This window comes from Chelon labrosus, assembly GCF_963514085.1.
Source record: "Chelon labrosus genome assembly, chromosome: 19".
NCBI lineage: Eukaryota > Metazoa > Chordata > Actinopteri > Mugiliformes > Mugilidae > Chelon > Chelon labrosus.
In genome coordinates, this window is record NC_140352.1 from 4,041,675 (window position 1) to 4,062,456 (window position 20,782).

The 20,782-nt window shown below is 44.1% G+C and overlaps 1 protein-coding gene across 1 annotated transcript in view; it reads right to left on the minus strand.

Annotated features, from left to right (window-relative positions):
• Positions 1-3,975: 3,975 nt before the first annotated feature.
• svild (supervillin d) overlaps positions 3,976-20,782 on the minus strand; it is a 51,255-nt gene continuing 34,448 nt past the window's right edge. The window contains exons 8-29 of the mRNA XM_084567642.1: positions 20,362-20,494; positions 13,994-14,141; positions 13,794-13,865; positions 13,607-13,693; positions 13,294-13,477; positions 12,478-12,650; positions 11,686-11,841; positions 11,428-11,564; positions 10,653-10,800; positions 10,344-10,489; positions 10,011-10,186; positions 9,163-9,298; positions 8,279-8,579; positions 8,036-8,190; positions 7,684-7,786; positions 7,299-7,506; positions 7,087-7,220; positions 6,848-7,003; positions 6,608-6,751; positions 6,354-6,466; positions 6,093-6,248; positions 3,976-5,029 (exon numbers count right to left, since the gene is read on the minus strand). Of these exons, the coding sequence (XP_084423768.1) occupies positions 4,943-5,029; positions 6,093-6,248; positions 6,354-6,466; positions 6,608-6,751; positions 6,848-7,003; positions 7,087-7,220; positions 7,299-7,506; positions 7,684-7,786; positions 8,036-8,190; positions 8,279-8,579; positions 9,163-9,298; positions 10,011-10,186; positions 10,344-10,489; positions 10,653-10,800; positions 11,428-11,564; positions 11,686-11,841; positions 12,478-12,650; positions 13,294-13,477; positions 13,607-13,693; positions 13,794-13,865; positions 13,994-14,141; positions 20,362-20,494 (3,253 nt within the window). The 3' untranslated portion in view covers positions 3,976-4,942. The remainder of the gene's footprint in view (positions 5,030-6,092; positions 6,249-6,353; positions 6,467-6,607; positions 6,752-6,847; positions 7,004-7,086; positions 7,221-7,298; positions 7,507-7,683; positions 7,787-8,035; positions 8,191-8,278; positions 8,580-9,162; positions 9,299-10,010; positions 10,187-10,343; positions 10,490-10,652; positions 10,801-11,427; positions 11,565-11,685; positions 11,842-12,477; positions 12,651-13,293; positions 13,478-13,606; positions 13,694-13,793; positions 13,866-13,993; positions 14,142-20,361; positions 20,495-20,782) is intronic.

Below are 20,782 nucleotides of genomic sequence, written 5' to 3' on the forward strand. Positions count from 1 at the left end.
GATTACTTCTTATTATTTGCTTCATAACAAAGTTAGCTTGTGATTCTCCAGTTAAAGGTGGTGGACTGAAGGTCTTAAGTCCAAAAAAAACTGGGACGTTTCTGTCATGAAGCACAGAGACGAACTGGCAGAGTGGGAAGGAAACCCAGAGACTAAATACAATGAGGCACAGGTGAGATACATCAGGGCGGGGCCAGCTAACGATCAGGAGCCGTGAAGACATCTAAGGCTGCGTTCAGACTGCAGACGGATCTGATTCAAATCTGATTCCTTCTCATATCCGCTTTTTAGGGCTGACTGTTCACACTGCCTTTAGCAAGTGTCCAAATCGGATATGGTTCTGTTCAGACTGGGCCACATTCTTCACCGGTCTGATAGGTTGCTGTAGCAACGAGCGGAAGCGTCATTCAGCACGTGTATTTGTCAGACGTCATATAATTGCGACAGCGACAAGCAAAACAACAACAAACAACACGATGGATGTACGTCACGTCAGTGTAAAGGTTTATAAGGCATGCAGTTTCTTCCTCTGTCCAAGGCGAATTGTTTTCAAAGTCCTCCTCCATTGTGATAGCTGTAATATCACTGTCCGCGGCCGTAACGTGGCTCCTCCACAACGGAAATAGGCACGCGGTCTGGCGCATTGGTTCTGGCCTGGCGTCGCGTAAGTGACGTCACGGACAGTCAAAACCCATCTGAGTGTTGGGAGCTGTTCAGACTGAGACGCATCTGTCCATATCCGATACGAATGCGATATGAAACTACCTCTGGATGTGGTTTGCAACCGTTTGGCAAAAATCGGATTTCATGTGATCTGTCACTGTTCAGACTTCAAAATCGAGATCCGATTCAAATCTGAATGGGCTAAAAATCGGATTTTGGCTGGCAGTCTGAACGCAGCCTAAGTTAGTGACTTAGAAAATAAATCAAGACAACACATCTGCCATCGTCTGACCACAACCTCACGTCCAGACGTCTCTTTATTACAATGCAAACATATAAATATCACAATACTCTCACCACTTTAAAAGACACAGGTAAGAAGAAATCTGCACATTTAACCGTCTACAGCTCCACGCAGAGAGCAAACATCCTCCATCTGCTGCTTGGTACGATCATAAGATCCTGAACTCCTTGCTGCACGTTGCATTTAAGTGTTTTAAAAGAAGATCTATTCCCGTCAGCCTTAAATAATTAACCGCCTCAAATTCAAGGACGAACATGCAGTCAGTAGAGTGCCATTAGTTCTACGTAACTCCTCCGTAACCCACTGAATGTCATCCAGGAAGTCAGAAACTTGTATATATTCATAAACTAGGACCATAAAACCGCTCCTCACTCTTTGTGTCATTTACTACGTGACTCTCGCTTAGGTCACCTCACTAGAGCCGAGTTTATCTGAAAATATACATGGTAAGACGTGGTAGAGAGATAGATTCAGCTCAGGTTTGTTTGGACACGTGAAGAAAAGAGACTCGCCAAGTAAAACCTTTCGAACTTTCACAGAGCTCGAGGTGTTTCTGATGTGAATCACAGCTCAAAGATCAATGCATGTTCTAGAGAGAACACCAGAGTTAATCCTGCAGAGGTTCCTCTCAGCTGCCGAGGAAGGGAAGCCGGGGAGCAACACTGATCAGCGAGATTATCTCCTCCACTCGTACAGTTTCTCCTCGGAGCAAACATCGACACGAGCGCCGGCGTCCAAGGTTATTGCTTTGGTTTCTTTCGGTTCAATATCAGCCGCTGCACTCGAGGCGAGCGATGAATCTTTCAAGGCCTCGGATTTCACACATGAAAACAGGAGTTCTTTTTATTTCTTTATTTTTATTGTTTCTTTCCAAATGAGCCTGGCAGTTTGAGTTTTAGAGTTATGAAAAGCTGAAGGACTCACGTCTCTTCATTCAAAGGCGTGAATAGACATCTACAGCGTGACAAAGGCTCTAGGGTCTAAGGTGTACGCTGGCATGACCCGACTCAAGTGGCCACGACAGGAATGGAAACAAACGGAAATCAAACTGAATGTGAGGTTCCTGGAAAGAAGAGCAGCACAGGTGATCCAGACCACAGCAGTCAGATACCTGAAGATCAGACAGAGGTCACTCCCATGATACATACACCGATCAGCCACAACATTATGACCACTGACAGGAGAAGTGAATAACATTGACCGTCTTGTGACAGTTCAATGTTCTGCTGGGAAACTTCTGGACCTGGCATTCATTGGTGTGGATGTTACTTAGACATGTAGCACCCACCTAGACCAGACCAGACCAGACCAGGCACCCCCACCCCATAGCAATGACACTCCTTGATGGCAAAAACACTTTAGGAACAACTCAAAAAAACATGAAGAACAGCACAAGGTGTTGACCTGGCCTCCAAATTCACTAGATCCCAAACTGATCAAGTATCTGTGGGATGATCCACAGAGGACCCTCCCCTGCACAATATTATAATGTTATGGCTGATCAGGGCTCAGAAAGTCATACAAGAGTTAACTGTAGACATTTCTAGTAATAAATACGTGAGCATTGGTGTCTAACTCTGAGCCTCTATCATGAAGCTTTGTCTCTGTTTCCAGTATTTGTGCTATGTTACTCTAGTCTCATATAAAACTGGTCTTATTTCCCAAATGTCATTCTACGTCTTTAATCTGTGTGTCAACAACAAGAACTAGAACAGGACTGTGTCCCACTGCTGACTTCTCATCAGCGTTACAGGGACTGGTTGCCCTGATGGATCCTCATCACAAACAGAATGATGTTTGGCTTCATAAAGTAATTTTTTTTTAATAAGCATGGGTTCAGACTGAGTTTGGTGTCTCCAGGCTTCATGCTGAGTCAGAATCTGGGACCTGATCAAAGCCCGGGTCCCCTCTCTCCTCCCCTCCCTCCCTCCCTCCCTCCTCTCACATCCAGTGTGTTGTTGTTATTACTGCTTGAGATAATCTGCCTTGCATTAGCGGGGCCGGGGCCGGGGCCGGGTCGTGGGCTGCTATGGCACCTGAGCCGGGAGCCGGAGCCAAGCAGGTGATTGCTGCCTGCAGGAGACGGGGGGGCTCTGGGTGTGTTGATAACAAATAAACAAAGCAGTCGCCCAGTTGTCGTTGGAGGAAGCGGCGGCGGCGGTCTCTCGCCATCTGCTGTGGAATTAACTTCAAAATGACACGAGGATACAGAGAGAGGCTGATTTCTTTCTACTTTTTTTTTTTTTTTTTTCTTTTAAATAAACATGGTCTCCACATCCTCCACACCTGTCTGCAATGTTTGTTCAAACAGGGACGTGATGCATCCTAAATGAGCAGGTGTTGTTTAGACCTGCAGCTAATGCACACGATTCTTTCTTGCTCCACGAGTTTGTTTTAAAGGTTTCATTTTCTGCTCATCAACTATTTATGATCCTAAAACGCTGCAGAGATTTAATAGAAAAAAAATAAATAAAAAAAACAGTGAAGATTGAACAAATAGCGCCCTCTGGTGGAGATTAAGGAAAACATACACAGCCGGGGTAAAATAAAAGGTCCCACTCTAACATTTCGTTGGACCACCTTTAGCTTTGATTACAGCACATTCTCTGTATCATTGTTTCAATAATCTTCTTCAATGTCACTGGATTTATTTCCATCCAGTGTTGCATTCGTAGTTCGGAGTTCGTAAGACCTTGTATTGATGATGGGAGAGTCTGACCACTGCACAAAGCCTTCTCCAGCACATCCCAAAGATTCTCAATGGGGTTAAGGTCTGGACTCTGTGGTGGCCAATCCATGTGTGAAAATGATGTCTCATGCTCCCTGAACCACTCTTTCACAATCTGAGCCCCATGAATCCTGACATTGTCATCTTGGAATAAAAATAAAAGCCATTGATGGAATAACCTGGCCATTCAGTATATTCAGGTCAAAATTCAGTTATTTTTGTCTGACAGACGAGTGACCCTTTGAAAGCCGTTAAAAGACGACCCGACACCTTCCATTTTTAAAAAATATTTTATTTAAAAGGGAATACTGAGCGTTAGCATCTCGCTCCCACACCGCCAACTTTATGTGCCGAGAAATGGAAGCAGCCCCCTGCAGCTGGAGGAGGAGGAGGAGGAGGAGGAGGAGGTCTGTGTATAATACAGTTCTGATTGCAACGTATGAATACATGATGGTTTACATATTTAGAGAACACGGTGCAGAGAAGGTCCGGCGGCCGTCGTATTAACGGCATCACACAGGAGCGCGGCTACAAAAGGCAGTTTATGCTGCACACTCTCTCTCCTGCACACGCTTAATACTTTTAAAGTTGAACATTTACTCAAAATGCACATGGATAAACAATTAGAACGAGACAAAGAGATTCAATTTGGTCCAAGAATTCATGATAACTGGAGCACAGGCAATTATTATTTATAAGAACCAGGAAGTATTCAGTACCAACATGTGATTAATGCAGGTTATTAACAGGGTCTTTGGGTTTTTCTGCAGGTTGTCCTAACACCTCTGCACACTTCCTGCCCTTTTTTCTTATCTTTGACATCTTCAAAGTGCGGTTATGTGTTGTTTCTTTATTCAGGTCACAGAGCTGAGCTTGTTCCATGAAACGTTAAAATAATAAAAATAAAACGATGAAAACTTCCCTCAGTTTTAAAACCACAGACACAAACTAAATAACACATTCATTCATGGTATATTACATATTTATAATGTGAGGGTAACGTATTATTATTTTTGTTATCCATAGGAGATTAACAATTGCACATAATTCTTGGCTAACATGTTTCAGAGACACTGGGGAACCTTAAAAATGGCACTGGTTTAAAAAATAGATCAACATTTGAACAAAATTGTACATTTGCTTTTTTTTCTCTTAATGCTTTACAAAGTGTTTGTTGTTTTTTTTTTTTTTGCAAAAAAGAAAGAAAAACAAAAACCAAAACCCAGATCTTAGTAGAAAAGCTTTCTTTAGAAGAGCCCTTTGCTTTTCTTCAGGTTCTTTTGCTTCCAGTTTGGCAGGGCGTTGAACTCAACACGACTCATCTCAAGAAGCGTCTGCAAAACATTCAGTTCATGTCAGAACCAGCTGATTACAAGTAAAGACTTTATATTTATTTATTTTTTAACACAAAGGTAATGTGTTACAGATATTTCTTTCTATAACATTTGGGACATTTCAGATCTAGAATATATGCTATTATATTTAATTTAGTATTTATTATTATTCTTTATTCTTTATTATTTATTTTATGTTATTAATTAATTAAAAATTTTTAACTGTCTTATATCTATTGTATATTTATTATTATTTATTATTATTACATTTTTATTTTTATTTTTTTATTAATTAATTAAATAACTTTTTTTAACTGTCTTATACCTATTAATTAATTTATTTATTTAATTTTATTTTCATGTGCAACTGAGCTACTGTGACCAAGCAGCTCATCTTGTGGAGTCTATGTCTACGTGTTGCCGTTGCCATGTTTGCACACTTCTGGATCACCATGGTTACGTCACAGTTTGCCCTATCAGGAAAAATCCCACAGTGTTTTGTGAGAGCTGAGAGGTTGAGCTTTACAGCCAGTATGGTGTCATTACCGTAAATTCACCTGCTCCTCTCCCAGAAGGTCATTACACTCTTATAACCTGCAGCAAATTATAAACAACTGGCAGATACTGAAAATACCAGATATTCTGGAAGGAAATGGGCAAAAGCTCTAACTCACGGGACACTTTCTAACTTTTTTATTGTCAAAATAAGTTTTAAAAAGGTCAGGAGGACATTTAGAGGCTTAGGTACTAAAGGGTTAATAATCTCTGCACAGTTATTTGAAATTAAATGATACGAGAGGGGCGTAAAGCTTTCAATATTATGTAATGTTATTAATCTGGACTATGATATAAATATATATAAATAATATTAATATATGAGAACCTAATGAGAAGTAGAACAGAATTATTCCTTTATTGATCCTTCATGGTGTAATGACCTATCCAGTAGTGTGTACTCTGAACGGTGGGCTGCCACTTGGGTCATGCCTTTATTATCCACATAAACACTTTAGTTTAGCTGAAGCACACTGACTCACTGAGGTGATCAGTATCATGCTCCTACCTTGAAGTCCTGGTCTGACAGGTAATCCTCCAGACGTAGGGGGTCCACTCCCTCTGGCAGCGGCTTCCTGGTCAGCTCCTCGATGGAGTACTGCTCTTTACTCAGCTTGGACAGCGCCTCCTTCACCAGGATCACTTTGCTCTTGGCGCTGTCCACCTGAGAACGCACATACATATGTAATAAATATATATAAAACTTAGAACAGGTAGAGATAAAACAGTAAGACAGAGACACTGTGATGGAGGAAGAAAAGCCACCCACTCCTGAAGCGACGCTGGAGTCCTTCTCCCAGTACGGGAAGATGTTGGTGAAGGTCAGGGGTTCACAGCCTGCTAGGACCAGATAGGCCAGAGGGGGGCGCCGAGGATTCTTCTCTAAATCATAAAGCACAAGGCAGAGTTGGAGAGGTGAGGAACATTAAAACCACAATCACACATTTACTGAATCAAAAAGCAGCTCAAGGTTCGTTCCCCGCTGATTTAAAAGGGCCCGTCATCATGTCCGGTCCCTCTAACCTTTGCAGTACTGCAGCACGGTCTCCATGGCGCACTTCCTCTCGTTGTCCCAGCGCATCTTTGCCGATCCGGTGGACTGGGCGTCTTCAGGCTGCCAGCCCTGCCACAGATACACCTCCATACGGTTGTCCAGCAGAAACAGGGCTGCAGAAAAAGAATTAAATATGAAGTTTAAGTTGAATTTAAGTTGAATATGCTAAAGGCTGAGGTGCAGCGCTGCTCCAGGCGTGAGTATGTTACCTGGCTGCTGCACCGAGTAGAGGTTGTCCTGCAGGAAAGGCAGCGCCATGACTCCCTCTGCCACCCGGGCGGGGTACAGCTGTTCCTCCCCTTCAAACACCCCAGAGCTGGCGCTCAGCCTGAAGAGCCGGGGAGTGTAGTTGTATTTTCCTGGATCTACAGAAGAAGAACGACACTCGCTGATTATTATTCTGTGAGCTGAAGGTGGTTTGAAGCCGTCTGTGGGTTCTGGTCCGTACCTTGAAGCATACAGTCGTACGCCTTCTTGTCCTGTGGGCCAAGAGCCTTCACAAACTCTGCAGGTTCAGATCCCTCCTCCACCTCCTCAACGTTGACGCTGCTGCTGCTGCTCAGTCCCAACTCTGAGGGACACCTTGAAGACACAGTAAATTCAGATTTTAACCAATCAATCCACCAATGGGTCATCAGCTCCTCTCTGCCCGTGTCTCACCTCTGGGTCAGTTTGTCCACAGCTCTTTTGGCCACCTGTTTGGCACCTACGTGTGCTTTGCATCCATGCCACAGGTACAGACGTCCCGTCTGAGCGTTGAGCAGCACCAGGCTGCCACGAGAGCGCAGGCTGGCCCGCTGGCAGCCCACCTCCACCAGACAGGCCTCCACCTCTGCCTCCCCACGGACACAAAACAACCTCCAGGACCCTGGACCGTGAACAACATGTGGTGTTGAGTTAGACAACGACATTCTGAATCCATCGATGGTTACGTCTACATGGAGAACATTTCTTCAACCCGACTGTCACTTAATAACTTTGAAGCAGGATTTAACATCAATAAGCAGAAACACTGAGCTTCTTCTTCTTGTTTTGTTTTTTATACCTGTGTTGTTAACGCTGTCCTCTCTACTCCCCTTGTGGATGATCAGACCTCCCTGGAAGAGCTGCAGGAAACATGGAGGCTCTTTGCCTTGACTCACCAGCACCTGGACAGTCAAAGAAGAAGAAGAAGAAGAAGAAGAGAACAAACACGATGAGGAAAGAGACACTTAAACTACTAACTAGAGACGTCCAGATCGAGGTACTTTGCTCCCTCTATCTGATACCAATCTTTTAATATTCAGCATCGGCCGATCAGATCTTAAACGTCCTAGCGTTGGTCTCCTGTAGCTTCCTAAAGTCTTTCCTTGTCTTCTCCTAGAGTCGACTAGATTCATGAATGTTTCAGCACTCACTTGTGAGCCCCTGTGGCTGCCGAGCTCCACCGTCATCAGAGCCGAGGTTCCTTTCTCGCTGATGCTGGAGTGACGGCCCTGCCAGAAAAAACAAGCGATCCTCTCTCTTCCAGGAGTTCCGGCACTCAGCTCTCCGGGTTTCTGCCGCTTCCCCACTGACGTAAAAGAACAGAACCATAGAAATGACTAAAGGAATCAGCAGCACACCGTTTATTCTACCTCTGAGCCGAAAGCGTGACTCACCGAGTGTAGTGATGGAGTACTTCCAGCGAATGATGTAGGCGTCGCCCTCGTGCAGTTGGCCCAGACTCTCTTTAGGCAGCTCCTCCTCCCCGTGCTCTTTGATGTGCCACGCCTCCACGTCGACGGTAGCCAGCTCCGCCTGCCGTCCGTCCTCCGTCCTCACCAGGCCGTGGCCCCGCTGGACGTTGACCCCCTCCAGAAGCGTTTTCACCGGCTCCGGCTCGTTGTCCAGCAGGGCTTTGGCGTCGCACGGATGCAGCTCCAACTCCAGAGGGGAACGCGTGGTGGAGTGAACTGGGCTCTGAGCAGACACAAGGGTTTTAGTTAGTTTTAAATTCCTTTGACATTAAATTGCCCAAATATCTAAATCTATAAGCCATGAGTAAAACTACAAATGAACCTAAATACATTTATGAAAGCTGTAACTGGTGGCACAATGGGAATGGATTATTTATCCTTCATATGTATATAGAGTATATCTACTTCTATTTCCTGTAGATTTGCGCATATGCAAGGCTTGTATATATTTGTTTTACTATTTACTATTATTTTTTATTTTATTTTTTAATTTTTTCTTTCATTTTTTATATTTTCTAATTTTATTTAATTTTATTTTTCATTTTATTTAATTTTTAATTTTATTTATTTTTCTTCATTTCATTTTTTATATTTTCTAATTTTATTTTATTTTTCTTCATTTTATTTAATTTTTAATTTTATTTATTTTTCTTCATTTTATTTTTTTACTATTACTTTTATTTACGTCTATTTTTATTTTATTTTTAGTAGCAGTTTTCAACAGTGTTTTTCTACGTTCATCTGAGCTCCTGCGACCGAGCAGCTTTCTTTGTGGATCGATAAAGTCCAGGTCTAATCTCATCTACCTTGATTTCCTCCGCCTGAGCCGCTTCCTCTTTCTTCCTCTCGGCCCAGTCCAGGAACTTCTCTCTGAACAGGGACGTCTCATTGTGCTCCGACAAACGGCCGAACAGAGCCCAGCTTGGACGACCCTCCCCCTGCCTGAACAATAATAACAAAAAAAACACACACAAAAGACAACTGTTACGTGATGAAATAAAAACCCAGTAGAAAGTAATGAAATCTATATTGTTGACCTGAATACATATGCTGAGAACAGACAGCTCATGTGCTACATACTGTGAGCTGCAGATATGTATAGCCTGTATAAAAACATGCATCACCTCAGCACCATCAGTAGCATTTAATAGTACTCCACAGCGTGTTGTTAGATGAGATAGTGTAGCAGCTAAAGGTGTAATAACTTTATCTAATAGTTGATGTGCAGCCTCCTTCTCTCTGTTACCACAGGACGTTTGGTGAAGTTGTTAACTGACTGCTGTCCAGAGGATTTGGACCGTTCCTCTGATAGCGTTAGCCTTTTCAGATGCATTGCAGTAGTACTTTAGTTGTATTTCAGGACTGACATGTCACGGTAGTATGGGCTTCATCTTTCGTGAAGTATTTCCAAACACTTGATGAACCAACGACCCACTGGGCTCCTCACCTGTCTTCTAGGAGGCGTCCATGTTGTTATTGTCATGTGATCAGAGACTAGTCAACGTGATGCTTAAGGTAGTGAAGTTGACTAATCTGTGCAACCACTAGTAGTAACAGTGAACAACCACTAGGGGTCATAATAACACAATCGATAGCCCGACACTCTACCATCCATTCATGCAAACTTGTCTTTCTCAGTGCAGCTCATACTCACTGAGGCACATCCTTGTTGGTGCAGGAGGCATCTAAAGGATTCACTCTGCAGGTGCTGTAGTCGTAGCTGCCGCCGTAGAGCTGTTTGCCCAGTTTCACAGCTACTTTTCTGTCGCCCAGCGGCACGTCTTTCCCATGCCACACGTATACTTCACCGCCAAAGTCAAACACTAAGACCTGGAGGAGTTAGCGGCAGGAGGAAGAGATAAAGAAGACAGAGAAAGCAAAACAATAGAAACAATTATCTAGGATCCATGGCAGTTTAAACATTCAGAAACACTTTATCGTGCAAAATGCATCAGATTTCATCTCCCAAACATGTGAGTGGTGTTACCTCTTTAGAGTCGAGCAAGGTCACGCTCGGGATGGAGGCCCAGGCGTCTTCATGGGGCACCAGTTTGTCCCCCTGGAGTCTGTACACCCCGTTAGAGTCTACAATGCCGCTCTCATACAGCTCATCCTCGTCTGGCTCCCCGGCCCCTACAGCACATCCACAAAAGACAAGCTGAGCATGTGTGGGCAAAACCTCTGCGTTAAAAAGGATAAGTGGAGCTAAAGAGTCCTAAAGAGAGAGTGTAGCTGAACAGAGATCAGCACCTGTGTGGGCGTATTTGTTTGTCTTTTCAGAACACAGTGAGCGTACCTCTGTACTTGGTCTTTCCACCCAGCAGGGTCCAGAACTCTTTAGCCCATTTGCTCTCTGTGTTGATGCCCTCCTCCAGCACCGTCACCTGAGGGGCCTTACAGCCCAGATCCCTCTTGGCTTGGACGAACGACGCCATCTCTGATGCCTGCACATCACACACATACACACACATTACGACCACCTTCATAGTATTATGTAGGTGTCGTGTGGTGTCTGGCAACAGGATGTTGTTAGTGGGGGGGGCCTTTGAGGGGAGGGGCCTCTGTGGATCATCCCACAGATACTTGATCAGTTTGGGATCTAGTGAATTTGGAGGCCAGGTCAACACCTTGTGCTTCTTCTTCATGTTTTTCGAGTTGTTCTGAAACCGCTGCTCGCATCAAGGAGTGTCATTGCTATGGGGTGGGGGTGTCTGGTCTGGTCTAGGTGGGTGCTACATGTCTAAGTAACATCCACACCAATGAATGCCAGGTCCAGAAGTTTCCCAGCAGAACACTGACCTGTCACAAGATGGTTTAAATGTTATTCACGTCTCCTGTTAGTGGTCTTAATGTTGTGGCTGATCGGTATATACTAGGGCTAGGGCCCAACAGCCCTAGTATGAAGCATCTGCCTGTGCTGCTCTTACGTTTTGTCACTGGGACGTGTTGGTGTGACCTGGATGATTGCGTTGCACCAACAACATAAAGACTATCTATCTTGATTTATTATTATTCATTCACAGGAGTTAAACTCTGATTTGCAGCCAAAGGACGATTTCTTTTTATTCTACCTTTGCTTTTTCAATGACGTTGGCAAACTCCCCGCTCCACATAAAGCAGTGCTTCGGTGTTATGAGCAGGAAGCAGTCACCGCTGTTCAGAGAGTGAGTGGTGGGCTCCACCAAGCGCACCTGGACGTGCCTCCGACCTGCAGACGACAAGAATCTGTAACTGACCTCCTTCATACTCTTGCGCCATTTGCTTGTGATTAGAAACAGTTATTTTCAATAACTATTTGGAACTAACATGTACAGAAAACAATCTATCACCTTTGATGCGAATAAGCATGAGCTTATTAAAAGGCAGCGCGCTGTTGTTGGTCACAACATCTGTGGACTTCACACTGCGCAGGTTGACCTTGCGAAAGTTCTCCTTGCTGGCGAGCCCCGCCAAGGCCACGTCAGCCAAGTTGGAGTGTTTTGCCACTGTGTGGGAAAGAGACCGAGAAGACCAGGGACACCGTTATCAGCATTTACCTTCTAAACGCTGAAGTGAAACTAAAGCACAACGTCATCACCGATCTCTGCTGCTTGACCTGGCAGGCTGCGAACAAACGTAACAGAGACGAGGTTTGGCAGAGACAGGACGTGTCTCTTCTTTCATGTGAGCTATAGTAGACAGCAGTAACGTAGCTGTGGTGCACACTTCCTCTTGTGTAAACACTGAAAAAGGTCACTGAGGTCAGGCTAGGCAGAAGAATATCTATATAGAGAGGAACTGAACGCAGAAAATACGCGAGCTGCAGATTAGACTAGGATAGAACTAAATAAATAACAAGTAGACAATGCAGCTGCTTGAATATTTAAGAATATTTAAGTACAAACAACTAGTAGAAAGCATCAGCTGTTTCTAAAACCGTGTTCATTTTGTGCAGTAACCTCGTCTTCTACACAAGATATCTGTCCAACAACACATTCGTCTCATTTCCTGCATGGCCTGATGGGAAACTGAGGTGCGTCATGCATTAAAACATTGAGAGTGCACGTTAATAACTATTGATTTTTCTGTAGGTAACGTTTATTGGTCCATTATCTGGGACTCTTGAACGCAGCCGTGCGTACTTCTCTCCACTTGGATCCTCTTGGTCTCCACTGAGGCCACGTTCAGCCTCTGCTCGGTGTAGACCTGCCGGATGTCGTTGCGGGCGGCCAGAGCGCGTAGAGGGTTCCTGGAGCCTTGGTTCCTCCTGGCGGGACGCACGGCTCGCTTGTGTTCTGCTACAGCTGAGGTGAGTCTGGAGACGGGGTCGACGTAAAACAGAGGAAGACAAATTAAACTGCTGCATGCGTCACACACCAGCGTTAATAAACACTCAGTGAAACACTTCAGCTTATCTTCAGATCAATAGTTACCACAGAAAGACAAAACGAAAGACAAAGTCAGACAGAAAGAAAGAAAAGACCAATGAAAGAAAAACAGAACGAATGAACAAATGAACGACAGAAAGGTAGAAAGAAAGAAAGAAAGACAGAGAGAAAGAAAAGACCAAAGAAAAGACGAAAGACAGAAAAACAGAATGACTGAACAAATGAACTACAGAAAGACAGAAAGAAAGAAAGAAAGAAAACACAAAAGTCAGAATGAAAGAAAAAGAAAAGGAGAAAAAGAAAAAGAAAGAAAAACAGAAACAAAGACAGAACAAAAGACAGAAAGAAAGAAAAAATGAAAGAAAGACAAAGACAGAAATACAGGAAGTAAAAGAAAGAAAGAAAGAAAGAAAGAGAAAAGGAAGTAAAGACAGAAAAACAGAATGAATGAACAAAAGAACTACAGAAAGAAAGATAAAACAAAATACACAAAGACAGACAGTTAATATCTTTCCATCCACCTGTAAAGATAAAACGTCATCTATGAACTTATGATTCTAATAAACTCACTTTGGCGTATCAGCTTGGATTTGGCTGAGGTCCTCGTCAGTCACCACCACACTGGAGTCCTGGGACGTGGAGGAGGAGATGGACTTGTAGAAGTTGCCGAACGTCTCGTCGTCGTCCAGCGTCATCACCTCTTTCTCGGTCTGGGCCGTCACCTCGATGGTGGACGTCTTGCTTTTGCTCACGCCTGACGGCCACAAACCACGAGGTCAGGAAACGGGACGGAAGGAACGGGGGACAGAGAACTTTGAGGACGGGGCAAAGACGGGGTCGTGGTACGGTGAACGGGACAGGATGATAACGAGGAGGACTGTACCTTTATTGTGGAGCTTGTCGAGGAAGGACTCGAGCTTGTCGAGGCGTTTGTCTCCTTCCACCTTCATGTCTGTTCTACTGGAGATTTCTGTCCAAACACAAACACAGACATATTTAACATATTCAGTCAAATATAACGGTGTCTTAACAAATATAATTAATTCATTAATTAATTAATCAGACCGTACCGTCATGGGGCTTCACAGGTGTGGCGTTACACTTCTTGAGGGAGATGATGGGCGTCTCTTCTGACGTCACACCTGAAGGAACACCACATTGTCAGCGTGTATTAGCCACTCCCACTTTTTTTATGTCAGCTGCTACTTTGGTTCCTGTCACTAAAGTCGTCCCGGAGCATCGGGTCATCAACTAGCCCCTCTCCTCTCACCTCTCCTGGCCATGCGTCCCGCCACGGTGAACTGGACCGAGTCGTTGGCGGCTCCTTTGCCTTTGTTCTTCCACAGCTCCTCCTTCTCCTTGAGGATCTTCATCCTCTCTGCCAGAGACATCTTGGGCTCCACGTCTACGTTGGACTTCTGTTGGGACATTTACGTCAATGTGTTAGGACTTGATTTATTACTATTGTTTTTCCTTCCTTCCTTCCTTGTTTCCTTCCTTTCCTCCTTCCTTGTTTCCTTACTTCTTTCCTTTCTTGTTTCATTCATTCCTTCCTTGTTTGCTTCTATCCTTCCTTGCTTTCTTCTTTCGGTTCATGTTTACTTACTTATTTCCTTCCTCCCTTCCTTCCTTGTTTGTTTCCTTCTTTCCTTCCTTGTTCCTTACTTCTTTCCTTCCTTGTTTACTTAATTACTTCCTTCCTTCCTTGTTTCCTTCCCTTCTACCTAGTTAGTTTTCTTCCTTGTTTCATTATTTCCATTCCTTCCTTGTCTGTTTCCTTCCATCTTTCCTTGTTTGTTTCCTTTCCTCCTTCCTTGTTTCCCTACTTCCTTGCTTTCTTGTTTCCTTCCTTCCTTCCTTCCTTCCTTGTTTCCTTCTTTCCTTCCTTGTTTGCTTCTATCCTTCCTTGCTTTCTTGTTTCCTTCCTTCCTTTATTCTTTGTTGTCCTCCTTTCCTTCCTCGTTTACTTAATTATTTCCTTCCTCATTTTATGCATTCCTTCCTTGTTACCTTCCTTGTTTGTTTCCTTCTTTCCTTCCTTTCTACCTAGTTAGTTTCCTTCCTTGTTTCATTCTTTCCTTCCTTGCTTGATTGTTCCATTCCTTCCTTGTTTCCTTTCTTCCTTCCTTGTTTGCTTCTATCCTTCCTTGCTTTCTTACTTCTTTCCTTCGTTTCATTCCTGCCTTCCCTGTTTGCTTCTATCCTTCCTTGCTTTCGTTTGTTTCCTTCCTTCCTTCCTTGTTTCCTTACTTCTTTCCTTCTTCGTTTTACTCCTTCCTTCCCTGTTTGCTTCTACCCTTCCTTGCTTTCTTGTTTGGTTTCTTCCTTCCTTTATTCCTTGTTTGTTCCCTTCCTTGTTTCCTTGTTTATTTCCTTCCTTCCTTTCCCTTTGCTTCACACATGAACAGACTATTACGAGGATGCAGTGAAGTAACCGCGATGAAGCCAAAACAAATCTTGCCCGAGGATAACAGCATCTCTGGTGAAGGACACTGAATCAACCATGAAGGCAGAAACAAAAGCCCCATTTAGAGATTTATTTATTTATTTATTTTTTAACTGTCCTACTAAAAACACCAGACACAGTGAATGTGCCACTAAAGAGACCTGACACTAAAACATATATACTGAGGTCATCCATCACATGGTTATTCTGCACAGAGTTCCTGGTGTGATTTACTCCTGCTGCCATTTCTGCACCTGAACCAGACCATTAAAAATAAATTACCAGCGGTTTAATGACACCCCCACCACCCTCTATCCCACTGGAGCCCAGGGGCTGCGTTACGGTAATTAATGATATTCCACTCATAAACGGTTGAAGCTTTCTACGGCCCTACGTGGGTTTTTGCTCCTTTCACTGATAACGAGTGTGTAATATACCACGAGATACCAAGAACAATCTAATACAGTAGATGTTAAAGTCGGGGAGGAATTCAGATTTTTGGCTGAGTGACGATCTGTGAGCTCTGCTGACCGTCACTCTGTAACTCACAGCAGCGGGCTCTCTGACGCGCTCAGCTCTGAAGAATCGACTTAAACATTCACAGATGTCGACGGCTTTAAGGAGAAAAAGATGTTTGGCTTGAAACGGGTGATGAGCTGCAGCTTGGCATCGGAAACCAGAACAGGACTTCTACAATAATGATAATAATAATAATAATAATAATAATAAAGAGAATAACTGGCTAAATGATGTTCAAAAATATGTACGGAAATATTTATATTAAGAGTCTACGTTTCCATCTTTGACCGACTTCTCTTCTCGTTAAAAATCACAGTGAAATATAATCAGAATATAATCCTAGAGATTAACATTACGTCTTCAAACAGTGTGTTTTACGTGGCCAGTCGTCAGGAACCCCACAAATATGAAGGCAAATTTAAAACAAAGACTAAATAGTCACAACAAATTAAAGTCTGGCAGATTCCTGGTTTCCTTCCTTCCTTCAATCTTTCCGTTTCCTTCCTACCTACTTTCCTTCCTTCCTTATACATGTCCTTCCTTCTTTGTTTCCTTTCTTCCTTCATTCTTTCTTTGTTTCCTTCCTTCCTCCTGTCCTTTTTCCCTTCCTTCCTTGTTTGTTTCCTTTCTCCCTTCCTTCTTCCCTTACTCGTTTCCTTCCTTCCTTCTTCCCTTATTTGTCTCCTTCCTTCCTTCTTCCTTCCCTTGTTTCCTTCATTCTTTGTTTCCTTCCTTGATTTCTTGTTTGTTTCCTTCCTTCCTTCTTTTCTCCCTTCCTTCGTTCCTTCTTTCCTTTCCTTCCTCCCTTCCTTGTTTGTTCCCTTCCTACCTTCCTTGTTTGTTCCCTTCCTACCTTCCTTGTTTGTTTCCTTCCCTTACTCGTTTCCTTCCTTCCTTCTTCCCTTTGTTGTTTACTTCCTTCTTCCCTTATTTGTCTCCTTCCTTCCTTCTTCCCTTCCTTGTTTCCTTCATTCTTTCTTTGTTTCCTTCCTTGATTTCTTGTTTCCTTCCGTCCTTCCTTCCTTGTTTGTTCCCTTCCCTTCCTTCCTTCCTTGTTTCCTTCCTTGTTTCCTTCCTTCCTTTCTTCCTTGTTTGTTTCCTTCCCTTCCTTCCTTTCTTGTTTCCTTCCTTCCTTGTTTCCAACACTCAGAAACCCACAAAAACAAGAAAGCAAATTTTAACTCACAGCCTAAAATGGTCACAACAAATAAAAGTTAATCACATCAAATCAAACGCGCTGTGCTCCTGAACCACAGCGACACCTTGTACAAACATTCATGAAGCAGCAGCAGTTTTTCACGTAGCAACAAAGTGTGTTGACAGCCTCAAACAATCACCGGCTTAAACAAACCACACACACATCCTTTCTTCTTCTTTTTTTTTCCTTTCTCTTTCTTGTTGCATCATGTGGTCAAATATCAGCCTATTGTGAGAGAAACCTTCAAAAGGGATATGTTGAATCATGCTGGCATGCACTTTGAAGCAGTTTTCAGCTTGAAACGATCCCACTCTAGTTCACACACACGACGACTGGGAACAAAGATGCCGTGCACATCATAAAGATCAGTTTAAAACATCTTTAAATGCTCTAAAATATCACTTTTTACGTCGTGCGTAAAGCCACGGTGTGCTGTAATCTGCAGTATCCGTCTCATCGTAGATTTCCGAAGCACTCTCCCACACTTCCACACCACTGACGGTGCCCCCTCCGGCTAGCGAGCCATCTCTGGAGTCAATCAGAGAGGGGAAATACCTCGGCCTGACAGGACCCCAGAGACGGAGGAGGAGAGGAAACGGCCTCAGCCCCATCCCCACACCAACCCCCACCCTACCACACAGGAAACCAGATTTTCTCAGCCCTGCCTTCTCACTGTACGCACGCCGTGGGCAGCGCTTTGCTTTAGGCCAAACCACTAATACAGATACCGACCATGCGTGGACCACCAGACCGCGAATCTGTCGACAGCTTCTCAGAGGAAACTGGAGAGAGAGCTTGTCCAGGGTGCAAGCTCTGAGAGACGATGTTAAAAGTAGAAAAGTCCATGCACATAGGTGCACACACTCACCTGAAGGGTTGGGGAAAGGTTGACAAGCAGGTGTCAAAGAAAGGGGTCTGCAGATGAGGACAAAAAGAGAGAGGAGGGGGAAACAGGAATAAGAGGAGAAGAGAGTGAAAAGTATAAGTTGAGAGTTGAGAAGAAGCAGGGCAACATTAAACTGGAGCTGGAGGTAAAGAGCAGGATTTAGCGTGGGGAGGCTAAAGAAGAGGCTTGGATCAGTTGCTTGGCATAAAGAAGGTGGGGCTGTTTATAACAGCGTTAAGACAAAGCAGGAGGTTACAGGAGGCATGAGTCATTCATATTTATGAGCGCATGGATCCAGCTTCCAGGTGGAGGTCTGAAATAAGTACAAAAGACAGGTTCCTTCAATTATCCTCTAATCGTGTTGTTTGGACCCGACCAGATAACGATGTAGTGGAGATAATAAACTTCAGCTGATTATCTCTAATGCACTTTCTGAGAATCAACTCACCAAGGACGACCAATTAGTCTTAATGCGCCAGAGTTGCTGTGTGGCTCTTGGAGGGATGTCAAACTACCCCAGTTTAGTCATCATCGGAATATGAAAACCAGACTTTGAACAAATCCCCAAAGAATTTCAAACGTTATTTTAAAGAACACTTAAGCCAGAACTACATTTAGAGGCACACACACATACAGCAACAGGTTAGTGTGGAGTATGATTAATTATTAAGGGACGGGACAGTGAATTAAGACGGGTTATGACTTATGAACGGTCGTTCTTCAGGACCGATCTATAAATTAAACTCAAAACGCCGCGGTGCACGGAGCAGCTTAGCAGGACTAACAGGAAACATCTGAAGCTGACCGTGGTCTGCTCTGTCAACCAAAGAGCAGAAAACATCAAGATAACAAGAACTAAATATGAAAACAAGCGGCCTCTCCTTTAAGAAGAAATGTCACATGCAACTAAGAGCTAATGCAGACTTGTCATCGTATGCGCTGCGTATTATCTGCGAGCGCGACGCTGCTTTCCCCCCAGAGCGCTACAGTAGCAGCCGGCGGTAGACAGACGTTTCCAATTCACAGGCAATAACCTCGGAGAGAATTAAAGCGGAGACTCTCAGGACACATGGCTTGGCGCTCACTCACGCGTGAATGTTCAGGATGAAGCTTTCGTGTCATTAATGTGAAATAACATTATTTATGGAGGAAAAACCACAGGAATACGGAATGACATCACCTCTGGAGCTTTGGCCGCCTGTAGTTTCTTGTGCAGCGGTATCCTCTTGGAGACTTGGAGTAGACTGATTGTAAGGTTAGCTCATCTTTGGACTGAGTCTGAATCCAAAACCAAAAGACAACCCCCCCCCCTTTACCTTGACAGACACCCTGCCAAAGGATGATCGGTATAAATAAACATGACATCACCTCAGTCTTACAGTCCATTATTGACTGTTTTAGGGACGTGGAAGTTTTTCCACCTGCACTCGCACCAAAGGTTATTAGGTAGTGTTGACCAAGGGTGGTCGTGTTTATACAGGAGGAGAAGGGCATGTAGAGACCTGCACACACTGCCATCACCAAGTCAATATACACCAATCAGGCATAACATTATGACCACCTTCCTAATATTGTGGAAGTCTCCAAAACTGATCAAAGAATGGACATGGGCCTTCTGAAGGTGTCCTGTGGTGTCTGGCAACAGAATATTGTTATTGAGGGGGGATTTGAGGGGAGGGGCCTCTGTGGATCATCCCACAGATACTTGATCAGTTTGGGATCTAGTGAATTTGGAGGCCAGGTCAACACCTTGTCCTGTTCTTCGTGTATTTCAAGTTGTTCTTAAACCACTGCTGCCATCAAGGAGTGTCACTGCCATGGGGTGGGGTGAGGGTGGGGGTGGGGTGTCTGGTCTGGTCTGGTCTAGGTGGGTGCTACATGTCTAAGTAACATCCACACCAATGAATGCCAGGTCCAGAAGTTTCCCAACAGAACGTTGAATTGTCACAAGATGCTCAATGTTATTCACTTCTCCTGTCAGCGGTCATAATGTTGTGGCTGATTAATGTATGTCAGCTGTCTTAGGCCTCTGTGCTGACCTGTGCAAAACTCTATGGCCTGCATATTTATATACAGTCTGTGTGAAAAACTGAGGTCTATAAAGAACACAATAGTTCGCTTGTGGAAGGAATTATTTTTCTAACTTTCAGAGAAGAGAGCGCAGAAGTCGCCCAAGGAAGGAAGGCTTCGCTTGGAAGGCTTGCAGGTGTTTGGTCATGGTGTAGGATTTTATTTTTACTAAGGGGGTAGGAGGTGTGCCCTTTGTTCTCTCTGGGAGGTTAGCTTAGCCCTGGATCTCTGGCTTTGGCTTTGGCTTCAACACTCCCAAATGTGCGCTGCACCCCGAGCCCTGCTAACCTCACACCCTCTTGGCAGCGACTCAGGGAAATGAGCTGATTCAGCATGAGAGGAAGAAAAACATCCACAGCCAAGTTCTTTTTTTTCCCTCGTCCTCCCTCTGCACACAAAGCAGTGAGGAGCAGCATAATGTATAGCAGTTTTTACCAGCCTCTTAAAAAGCTGTTTCTCTAGAGTTGATGCCGTCATAAAAGCATGGTGGACAGTTTGTTCACCACTTGGGTAAGTCACCTTTTTCTTCCAGGCGCTTTCAGCTCCTTGAAGCTGGTTGAAGCGATCGACCAGCGGCGTGTGGACCAGGTTGGACGCCTTCGTCTTCTTCGGTGTGTCCTTCTCACCTTCTCCACTGGTGAACTCTGCCAGTCTGGAAAAAGGCAAAACACATAGTTCACTAGGGATTTGGTAAAAATCCAATTTGGCGCATAGCTAGCAGTCAGGAGTGTTCTCAAGAGTGTTGTTTTTTATGTGCAACTGAGCTACTGTGACCGGGCAATTCCCTTGTGGATCAATAAAGTCTGTCTATGACAACAAAGACAAGACAATCTACTGTATGCATAGGATCAATGCTGCAACCTTAGCAGGATACGTCACACGTGCCAAGCATTGTGGGAGTTTTGACGGTCGTGTCCGTAGGATCACGCTAGCATTTCTG